This window comes from Thrips palmi, unplaced genomic scaffold, assembly GCF_012932325.1.
Source record: "Thrips palmi isolate BJ-2018 unplaced genomic scaffold, TpBJ-2018v1 HiC_scaffold_3, whole genome shotgun sequence".
In the NCBI taxonomy this organism is placed as follows: domain Eukaryota; kingdom Metazoa; phylum Arthropoda; class Insecta; order Thysanoptera; family Thripidae; genus Thrips; species Thrips palmi.
The window spans coordinates 2,162,622-2,173,497 of NW_023144630.1; the positions used below are offsets into that span (position 1 = coordinate 2,162,622).

Consider the following 10,876-nt stretch of genomic DNA (forward strand, 5'->3'; position numbering starts at 1 on the left):
TTGGGATAGAAAGCGGCGTTTCGGGCCTTCCAGACCGCACAACGGCCACTACGAGGCCAAAATCGGCTGGTCATTCCGTATCTCCGCCGATTAAAATGAATAAATTCGTTTTACGAGAGGACGCTACGTCCACGTACCTCCACAGAGGTTGAGCTTACCGCCACCAAGGTACCAACATAACCCTCTCAAATTCAAAATGTTGACGTTAATATTGGTTTCAAAATCGGTCCTTTACGACTTGCATTTATTTTCAAATTTAAATCTTTACCTTTTTGAGACAGACAATTTTAAAGTTTACGAGGGTAAGCTACAACATAATTTTCATCGGATCGGGACCTATTTTTGTTTCCAAAAGGTGGCACTTCTCCCAGAGAAACGAAACAACAACAACATCAATCAAGGCTACATTCATTAATATTTTCAACTAATTTTATGTATTTTGTGGCTGAAGTCATACAGTATCTTTGAATTCTAGGTCGTTTAGGTACGTTTGGTCTAGTTTAGGAATAAGTTACTTGATGTTCTTTCACTCCGGACAAAACATAACCCTTGGTTTGTTTTTGAAGCCTCTAACCTAGAAACTTGACTTACAAATAGTTAATTTCACTTTATATACGTCAAGAATTCGTCTCTGCTTCTTGTATTTTCACATGAAATTTTATTCCCATACAGTTACTGTATTTTTTTCTCTTTGGGGCCTTTCAGATTGGTTTCAGTTGGCAATATGTCAGTTCAGAATTCTTCGGGTCTAGCATCACTTACAGCAACATACACCGATTCAGAAGGAGAAGATGAAGCAGGGGATATTTCTAGTCCCTCTCCTGAGAAACCTAAACCAGTCGCCTCTGTTGCTGTTGTTGTGTCGCCTTCAGTTCGTCTACAAGTAAGTTTTCTTAATTTGTTTGTGAAAGTGTATGCAATTTGTCATTTCAACTAATATTTTCCTCCTTTTTTTCCACAGAATGCCAAGAGACTAGCGCAGCTTGTTTCGTATCACGATGACACTGTTGTCTCAGATGAGGAAGGAGATGGAGGTGCAGATTCGGACGAAGTTATGGATTTAGAGGAGAAGGAAGAGGAAAAGATTGAAGAAGAAATCGCCATAGAAGAGTTAGCAGAACAGGCTCCTGATGGTGTAAAACTTCCCCCTGAACCCCCAGGTCATTGTTCAATGGCATTACAGGAAAAAATTAAAAGGCTGCATGAAAGAATCAAGAGCAATACCAACTTCAATATGAACAAGGTAATTATCAATTCAAAATCCTTGGCTTTATCTGTGGGCTCCTTCACTCCGTCTTAAATGGTTTTTATGTTGCAGGCTATACAAGATAGGAAAGATTTTCGCAACCCCAGTATTTATGAGAAGTTAGTACAGTTTTGTGACATTAATGAACTAGGTACAAATTACCCTCCTGAAATATATGACCCTCTCATGTGGGGTAAAGAATCATACTATGAAGCACTAGCTAAAGCTCAGAAGGACGACACTGATAGACGAGAAAAGGAAAGGAAAGAAAAAACCAAAGTAAGCTGCTTTAGTTTTCCCTCTAGCTCATGCTTCATGTCTATTGACTGGTAATCTTTTATAAATTTTCTTTCAGGTTGAGTTTGTGTCAGGCACAGCAAAACGGACTGCTGGAGTTAGCCTTTCTGCTGAAGAGGAAGCCAAGCGGAGGAAATCAAAATGGGACCAAGTTGGTGGGGCCGGTGGTGGAGTGTCTGCGCCATTACTGAGACCTGTTGGATTAATGCAACAACCTTCTCTCACTACCTCTGCCACAGGCACTAAAGGAACCGTCATATCAGCATTTGGTTCTCTTCCAAAGAAACCTAAAACATAGTATTTTCAATTTCATGACAAAGGGAGTTGTGCGTTGGTCCCTTGGTATACAAATCAAAGCATTCTGTCTCTACATTAAAATCCGATGGTTATAAATGTAATCTGGCCCCCTCTGACAAGCCAAGACATCTTTGTGTATGTACATAGTTCATTCCAACCAATTGAGACAGAAAAAAAAGTTTGAAATATTCTGTAAAACAATGATCAATTTGTAATTCATCTGATTCTTCATTGATGCCTGAACTCACAAATAAATGTTATTTTTTACTTATTGTGGTTTCTGATTTTTTGGTTGTTCATATATGACTGACCCAAAGCAACCACCCGGACGGAACCACTGATCCCCTCACATGCGCACCCAGGATGGGGGGAATGACCTCAAGGACCCAAGGATCACTTTTGAATCCTACTGTACTTAGCATTGTACCACCACAGTACACACATTCTCTTTGCTTTTGTTTCACGGAGAAGCATCAGCTTTCTAAGCCCTCTTAATGACATTCAGCTACAATGGGAAACGAAATGGCGAAAAATTTGTGCGCTGAAGAGATGAACAAGTGGGCAATGATGAAATGGAAATGCACTGCTGTAGCGTCTCCGGTTTCCATGGAAACCAGTGGCGAACGGGCTGCCCCCTACCTCCTGCTCGCGCAAACACATACTCGTACACTCCAGTGACGTAGCAAGCACACAAGCAGTTTCAAAGATGGCGGCCACCAGCAATGGACGAGCTTCTCAGGAGCCTCCTATTTTACCTCAAAACAATATTACAGATAGGTTCAAATTGCTGTACCCTATGGTAAATGAAGAGGAGACCCCACTGCCTCGCTCCTGGAGCTCCAAGGACAAGTACAACTACATTGGACTCTCCCAAAATAATCTGCGAGTTCATTACAAAGGTAGGACATTTCGCTGGGAGGATTGGTTATGGATCTGATCCCCTCAACGTCGAGTCGAGGATTTGATTTCTGGCCACTTTGGAGTGGTGGCTAAAAGAATCTAGTGCGCATCTAGAAAGGAGCATTATTACCTGTGTCTCTGAAGTAAATTTCATTCCTTGGCAACACTGCTGTCGTGGACTGACAAGGATGCATATTTTCGAGCTGAATCCAAACAAAGAAATCAGCTGATCAGCCCTTGTCATGACGTAATTTTCAAAACATCTGTATGACTATCCAGGTCCTTCCCTCGGTTCAACAGATGTTTTGCGCAGAATCTCGATTTTCGCTTTAATTTTCTTCGCTGTCCTTTTTGTGGTTTAATCTCGCGCTTGAAATATTTAGGCCTTGCAGTGGCCGAGGCTCAAGACTTGGCACTCTAAAAATAGTTCGCACGCACGTTTGTTTATTTGTATGGTTGGTTGGTTGTTTCTTCTTTTGAAGAATTGATTCAGATTGAGCAGATATCTTGCCCCTATTTTCTTGCTGCTCTATTTTCTGCTGTCCTGCCTGAAAAAAAATTGTTTTCCAGCTTTGTTTATGACCTTTGAACTAGATTCTAGGTCTGTTATTTTAAACAGTTTAAATTTCTTATTACATCCAGTTTACTGTGCTTTACTTCTTTTTTTAAGTTTCCCCTTTAACATTTACTCTGGTAAAGACCTCCATTGTATTTCATTTTAATTTTCAAAAGGTTATGTTCACTAGGTCAAATATAATGACATGCTAATTTGCTCTGTTTACCTCATTTTAAACACAAATTTCAGTATTAGTTTTGCTTTCTATCCAGTAAAGTTAATTTATACCCTTTCTTCATCAGTATCTATTTTAAGTGTCTTCAATTAAAAATCTTCTATGTAAGTGGCTTGTAACAAAAAATTTAAGACTGGTTTTTGTATGGTTTTGTTTGTAGGTCATGGAAAAACCCACAAAGATGCTGCAAGTGTAAGAGCCACCCATTCTATACCTCCAGCCTGTGGCTTGTACTACTTCGAAGTTAAAATTGTTAGCAAAGGAAGAGATGGGTACATGGGCATTGGCCTCTCTGGCCAAGGTGTCAACATGAACAGATTGCCAGGTCAGTATTTTCTGAGGATATGTGTTCTTTTTCAGTTCTTTTGAAACTAGTTTGGATGTGTGTTTAACTTATTTCTCAACTGCAGGCTGGGACAAACACTCATATGGATATCATGGTGATGATGGTCATTCATTTTGTTCCTCTGGATCTGGACAACCATATGGACCTACTTTTACAACTGGAGACGTCATTGGCTGTGGAGTAAATCTGATTGATAATACATGCTTTTATACTAAAAACGGACACAATTTGGGCATAGCTTTTACTGACCTACCGGTATGTATCCCCTCTTACCTTTTATAACATTTAATTGATTCCACTATTTTGATTGATTTTATATTTATGTTCACACATATTCACTAATTTCCTATTATTTTATTTTCTTCAGCCCAATTTGTACCCCACTGTTGGTCTTCAGACCCCTGGGGAAGTTGTTGACGCAAATTTTGGTCAAGCACCTTTTGTATTTGACATTGAAGACATGATGAAGGAACTGAGAGCTAGAACTCGCCTATCAATACTCAACTATGCGGTGCCTGAAAATCCAGGGGATTGGCAAGCAGTTCTCCACAAGTACTGACTTTGTTCTTCCTTCATTGTCCTTCATGTTTCTTTCTGTGTTGACTCTTTGCATAACTCGTTTTATGTTGTGTTGCAGAATGGTGTCTACATACCTAGTCCACCATGGATACTGTGCCACAGCAGAGGCGTTTGCCCAGAGCACAGGGCAAATGTTTGAAGAGGAAATAACATCGATAAAAAACAGACAAAGTGAGTTGCTCATTTCATCATTAGGTTTAGGGGATAGTATGAATCCTGACAAATGAGTATTGCTGCAAAAATATATCAATAGTTCTGATTGTTAATTCTGCTTCCTATTTTAGGAATCTTGAAGCTTGTCTTGGCTGGTAGAATGGGAGAAGCAATTGAAATGACAAGCAGGCTGTATCCATGTCTATTAGAACACAATCAGAACCTGCTCTTTCTTTTAAAGTGTAGACAGTTTGTTGAAATGGTGAATGGCTGTGACTCAGAGGTGTGTAGCATGATTTGTGATTGGTTAAATGCACCACCACAATTGTTATTTCACGCCCTTCTTCGTGTTTTCGGTTTCTTGAATGCAGGTAAATCCTCCCCGTTGTCCACGTATCAACCACGCTGCAACACCGCCTCGTCCTTCGAGTCCTCCTCCAAGTAGCCCAGCTCAGACTTCAAGTAAGAACCATGCCAAAGGTCAGGCGCAGCGTCGTACCCCACACCCAACTCATTCCGTTGAGGATATGAACATGGCAAACAGTGGAGTTGCAATGAATGGAGGGGGGGAAGCCACACCACTCATCAAGCCAGACTTGCATGGTAAGGACTTCACTCCCCATTTGGTTCTGGTCATTTAAACTTTTTCACAATTTAATCTTATCTTAACAACCAGGCCTACGCGATGACAATGATGATGTGGAAATGGAAGTGCCTGAAGAGAGGAACGGCCACACCTCCAATGGAGTCATTAAGCCAACTTCACCTGCCACATCAAATGGTTACCAGAATGGGGGTTCACATCCATCGGAGCATGAGGTTGAAAATTCAGACAACATGGAAGACATGGGTAAGAGTCTCTTAAAGGCGTCATTCTTGCACGACAAAATAAAATTTAAGCCTCATTCCCAATTTTCCTTGTCTTTGTTTGTAGAAGTTGATCCTCCTGTTGGCAAGCGACAACTTTGTGGAGGAAGCAAACCTGCAATAGAAAGAATGCTGGAATTTGGTCGGGAGTTGTACAACATGAGTCTTCATTTGCGACAGGAACAAGGCAATAATGAAGCCAATAAGAAAATGCTGCAAGTAAGTCAAGCGAGCACTGAATGTTATGTTTCCCAGGACTACCCTTCAATTTCATCCCAGTGTTAAAGCTTTCACTTCTTGTTCCTTAAACTGTTTTCTTTTCCTTTTAGGATGCATTCAGTTTGTTGGCTTATTCGAATCCCTGGAGCAGTCCTGTAGGTTGGCAGCTGGACCCAATGCAGAGGGAAACTGTTTGTGCTGCCCTAAATTCGGCAATTTTAGGTATGTTTGTTTCAATCCACTAACAAAATTTTCTATTTTAGTACAAGTAAATTAAGATATTTTCTCCTCTCTTGGATTTTTAGAAGCGAGCAATCTTCCAAGAAGGCCGCCGTTAGAAATTGCTGTGGCACACGCCCGTGAAGTGGTGCGCCTTATGTCTCGCTCAGGACTTGGATCCTGCGCTTTTGCTAGTGTCGATGACCTGCTCCAACACTAGCTGCAAGTACTGCCGGCCACTCTGTGTATGATATGTAACTGTTTAATAGACTTTTATGGATTGGCAAAAAGTGGGTTGTTAGTAATTGTTTCACAGTTTTTAAATAAATCCAAATGTTATTGTGTCTCAACCAATATTTGAGTTTTGCTTTTCAGTAATTTAATTTTGTCAGTAAGGAAAGTTTGTTACCTTCAGTTTGATGCATAGTTATCTTCCCTACCCTGATTTCTTTTGTGACCAAAGTTGACTTTGTTTTTGAAACTTGAAAGTTGTACAGGATATGCCCATGGTAATTCTTTTTCTTCCGTCTTTATTACTTGAAATGTAAGCCAGTCTTAGATGTCAATTTAGCAGTTGCATTTGTGGAGCTGTGGCTGTGATTTGTCACAACCCTTCCCTCTAACGACACCATCACGCCCAAAGATCTCACGCTATAGGTAGTAATATAACAACAGGGTTATGCTGGTAATACACCAATTGTGAACCAAGAGATCAATTTTAACCATTATAATGTACCACAGAGCTTGAGCTTTCTTCTCTTTTTCTCATCTGATTTAACGTTTCCCCAAGAAACCATTTGATGAAGCAAACTTTCCTGTATGTTCTCTGGAGTACAATCTTGCTTGGTTTACTTCTGGAGTTTTGGTACATCCCTGCCTTTAATTAACTTCGGAATAGATTGTGGTTCATAAGGATGATAGAGGGCTAATTAATCAATTCTTGTGCTATGGTGTATGTACATAGATAAATTTCTTTTCAATAATTGGATTTCTTTTATTTCTTAAATGAATATGATTTTATGTGACCATGTTGATTGTTTGTAATGGATGTATAGTTTGCATAATTTTCAGTGATGTTGAGAAGTTCTATTTTTATTTATGTTGGTTTTGTTTCTGGCCGGCAGCAGTTAAGCCATGTCCTGGGATGCATCTCCCATATCTATTTGACAACTTTGCTAGGAGACCGATCTTGTATTCATCAAAGGTTGTTGTACACATTCAATAATCTCTTTTATGAACATAATTTATAAGAAACAGTGTAACTGCTACAAAAACTCCATAGCATGGTAAAAAATATAAAAGTTCGGTGAATATACTCAAAATGTTTTCCAAGTTTGTTTCACCCCTATTTCAGGTAAACTCTTAGTTCATTGCTGTTTCTCAATCATTCCCCTTGTTTCATACTTCAGCATTATTTCTTTTTCTTTTTTTTAGGATGCTCTTTTTCTTTTAGTGGGACTCCATCTGAATATGACATCTAAACACATCAATGTCTTCCTGATCCTAACCATCCATTCTTTTGAGTTCACAAAATGTTTCCTTTTAATAAAAAATTGCCTTTCTTATTATGTACTTTGTGCTCAAGGATTATGACAAACAAGTAGAGTAACATTTCTCTGCATGACACTTCTTTTTATAATGTACTCCTAAACTTTTTTCAAATTCACATTTTGTGTAAGATAATCATTTTTTCTCAACCAAAGCTCTCACTCTGCAAGAAATTATGTGATGCTCTTCTCTATTCTGAAATTAACACTTTCAAAATTATGGGCAAATGGCAGTTTCAATTTAAATGTTACATGTGCCTATGTATTTAATGAAATGACTTTTCTTATAACAAGTCATGCAGCTAAAAATGAATCTAGGGTTGTTCCTCTAATTGTCTTTAGACTTTTGGAATAAATTATTCATGCAAAGTGTTGCAAGAACTGTTAATACTGCCGAAAATTGTCTCTTAATTCAAGACTCAAGCGGTTGTACTGTACTTCTTAAGTGAAACATTTTGATTCTTAGTCTTGATGATCTTGTGATATATTCTGGCTGATCGTCAAATATGTGATTTGCTTAGGCTTTATGAAAAATAGATTTTGTGCATTTGCTGATAAACATTATTAGTGGTTTTAACTAAAACTTAGCTGAAATTTTTAAAATTTTCCATAGCTTTGAATGAGTGATTATCTACTAAAAACAATGAACAATCACACTGCCATCAATGTACCTCATGGCTCTCTAAATGGTAGAACTTTGTGCATTGCACAAGTTTTATTTATTGGTCTCTTAATCATACTAGCAACGTCTTATTTAAAAAAAAAAATATTTGTTGGACCAATCCAATTTTTTTGTGCTGTAACTCTACCCAAGTTGAGGCTTAATGTCTTGGTACATATTTTTTCAGTTGCTCATTGTCTTAATTAATACAATGGATATATCTAAATATTACTTTCCAACTGAGGTGGGAACATGTGTTGGGCATCACTCCAATAATATTTGATGTAGAAAATCATGAATGGGGGAACAAAGAACTTTTGGTCAGAAATGTGAGTTTATCATCTGTCTCAAAATGATTCATTTCTAATGATTGAATTCAATTCATGAAATTCTTGCACTATCTGTGATAAAAGTAGCCCAAGACCTTTTCATGCCTCTTTACTTGGCTCCGCAATGTAAGGTGTCTATTTCTATCAATTTCATTGCATCACCATTATACCATAGAAGCATGTGGCTAACGAGAAGAACCATCTTCAGTCCTCCTTCAATTGTATTGGATCTTTGGCTCAGATAATTGACTTCTTTGTTCAGTCAATCTCTCTTTTGATGTGATACTTTGGTTTCAAGGAGTTTTCCTTCAAGGAAAAAGTGTCTCTTTTACCGTGATATGCTCTTGACGGATGGGCGGCAATGGAAAGTAGCTTGCTGTGCGCCATTGAGAGTTAAGCAGTGGTTTTTGCTTTTCTGCCTGACTTGTTTTCTGGTTGAGGTGCAGAGTGCAGAGATGTTGGAGTGATGGAATTGAAAAACATCTCAATTTTGGTCCATTTCAGTAAATAATCCCAATACACAGCTGTATCATAGGCTTATATTGACATTTTTCATTTCATTATTGCCATGGTCTAAAGTGAAACTGGTAGCCAGGGTAGGCAGGTATGGCCAAAATGAGTTGAATTTTCTTATAAGTAAGCATGTAGAATTGATTCCTTCTTGAACCAAGCCATCATGGAATATCAAAACCTTTTTGTTAAGATGTCAGCATGGATAGATAGGAGAAGGTGTAACCTCCATTAGTGTCCTCTAATGTAGTTCACCTTGATAACTCTAGTCTCCAACAGAGAGTGAATATGACAAGTGGCTTTTGGTTATTGTTGTAAAGAAAAGAAGCTTGCTGGAGGAATAATATACAAAAGGGCATTACTTTTTGTGATAAGTTGGTAAAAGCTATGTGCGAAGTAGCTTATGAATTGCAAGCTTTTCATTATGAGCACTGGTTTTTGATGCTTCTGTTGAAAAGAATAATGTGTATTCTTTCTCATGCGTGAGCAAGACATTGTAAATATTGTATTTGGAAAGGAAGAATGTGAATGGATGAGAAAATAATGCTTTGTTTTTTCCTCTCAATTTTATAATGGCCATGCCGGATTGTAATTTATGCACTATGTATATCATAAGAACTGAAATGCGCAAGGACGTTTTGGTCTAGCCGTACAAGTTCATGTTGGGATTGACTATTCATCCATTTAATGAGGGAAGTATATATAGAGTGAAAGTAGGTTGTATTTTATTTTTAACATTGTCACAAGACGAATCTGAGTGATTCTGCATGAATGAAATGATAGGTAGTCATTTGATGTCATGTTTGTAATAACTAAGCGTCCAAATCAAAACCTGTCTGATGAACAGTTGTGTGAGCCTGACGGGTTTGAATTTGATTTTATCAAAATGTGTTCTGTACTAGCATTTGTTTAACAATGGCTTAGAGTTGTTCTATGTGAAAGATTAATTAAGCATTAAGCTACATGTTTGATACAAGAATGAAATTAGACAGCTAGGTCTCTCTCTGATTTTATTGTAAAGTACGATTATGATTTTTTTAAATAATAAAAGTATGAATCTAACGCGTGTCATTTCATTTAATCCCCGCTGGTGGGTTCCGCCAGCTAAACTCGTTCTCATTTCTGGCCTACACTACACCGCACTAGAATTCCACTCTGGAGGGAGGGCCATATTTGAATACCCTCTGCACCTCACCGCACCCGCGACCCGCCCGCGTGAACCGGTCGGCCGCGTCGGTGGGACTTCCCCCAAACCTGCGCCACCGCCGCCATGCTGCACCCGGTGCCCGCTGCGCCCCAGCCCAGGGGACCCAGGGGCGAGCCAGACAGTGACAGCACATGACGGGGAATGGCGGGCCGGTGGCGTCGCCAACAAGGCCTCCATGGCCATACGACCGAGAGGCCGAAAGCGAACGTCGTCCGCGAGGGTTGAGGGGTTGACGGAGGGCAAGCGGGGTGGGGCGGGGCGGGGCGGGGTGCGCACGGACCAGACGCTGCGGCTGCGGCTCTGGAGAGAGGGGTTGCGATCCGGGGATCCAGAGGTCGCCACGGTCGCCTAGCCTCGCTGCGTGCGCCGCACAGTGTGCTGTGTGCTCGCGGTAAGCCCCCTCCCCTCCCCTCCGCTCCCCCTCGCCTAGGCTGCTGGGCTGGTGGGAGGGGGAGGGAAGGCCCCGCTCGCCTTTCGCCCGCCGCCTCTGCCTCGAACCCCTCCCCTCCCCTCCCCTGCGTCGGTACGGTTCGCGGCAGCGGCGGCAGCGAGCACCCCGCTGCTTGCCAGCCGCCTCCCCACAGCGGTACGCCTGACTACGCCGCTGCCTCGCCCGCCCCGCCCCGCCCCGCCGCGCCCCGCCCCGCCGCGCCACGCCCCGCCCAGCGCCGAGCCGAGTGCGCGCCGCCGCGGGCCGCGCTCGACAGT

The 10,876-nt window shown here is 40.8% G+C and overlaps 2 protein-coding genes across 3 annotated transcripts; both read left to right on the forward strand.

Annotated features, from left to right (window-relative positions):
• Positions 1–338: 338 nt before the first annotated feature.
• On the forward strand, positions 339–2,111 carry LOC117647916 (SAP30-binding protein). The gene is made up of 5 exons (XM_034389893.1): positions 339–484; positions 706–883; positions 962–1,243; positions 1,319–1,525; positions 1,602–2,111. Exons 2-5 carry the CDS (start codon positions 725–727, stop codon positions 1,839–1,841), a joined length of 888 nt encoding a protein of 295 aa, XP_034245784.1. The 5' UTR covers positions 339–484; positions 706–724; the 3' UTR covers positions 1,842–2,111.
• A 435-nt stretch (positions 2,112–2,546) lies between these two features.
• LOC117647913 (ran-binding protein 9) lies at positions 2,547–8,020 on the forward strand. Of its 2 annotated transcripts, none has more exons than XM_034389888.1 (11): positions 2,547–2,739; positions 3,692–3,856; positions 3,942–4,132; positions 4,245–4,429; positions 4,515–4,627; positions 4,741–4,892; positions 4,981–5,212; positions 5,286–5,459; positions 5,544–5,695; positions 5,806–5,917; positions 6,001–8,020. In XM_034389888.1, the coding sequence occupies exons 1-11, from the start codon at positions 2,547–2,549 to the stop codon at positions 6,132–6,134; spliced, it is 1,803 nt and encodes a 600-aa protein (XP_034245779.1). In that variant the 3' UTR covers positions 6,135–8,020. The 2 variants fall into 2 exon arrangements, with proteins under 2 accessions (XP_034245779.1, XP_034245780.1); XM_034389889.1 differs by lacking the exon at positions 2,547–2,739 and adding an exon at positions 2,866–2,883 and having other exon boundaries at positions 6,001–6,134.
• Positions 8,021–10,876: the final 2,856 nt, after the last annotated feature.

Coding starts and splice junctions, on each gene's coding strand:
- LOC117647913 (XM_034389888.1), top strand. CDS start 2,547: ATGGCGGCCACCAGCAATGGACGAGCTTCTCAGGAGCCTCCTATTTTA. Junction 4,133..4,244: donor TAGCTTTTACTGACCTACCG/GTATGTATCCCC, acceptor TATTTTCTTCAG/CCCAATTTGTACCCCACTGT. Junction 5,696..5,805: donor CCAATAAGAAAATGCTGCAA/GTAAGTCAAGCG, acceptor TTTTCCTTTTAG/GATGCATTCAGTTTGTTGGC.
- LOC117647916 (XM_034389893.1), top strand. CDS start 725: ATGTCAGTTCAGAATTCTTCGGGTCTAGCATCACTTACAGCAACATAC. Junction 884..961: donor CGCCTTCAGTTCGTCTACAA/GTAAGTTTTCTT, acceptor TTTTTTCCACAG/AATGCCAAGAGACTAGCGCA. Junction 1,244..1,318: donor CCAACTTCAATATGAACAAG/GTAATTATCAAT, acceptor TTTATGTTGCAG/GCTATACAAGATAGGAAAGA.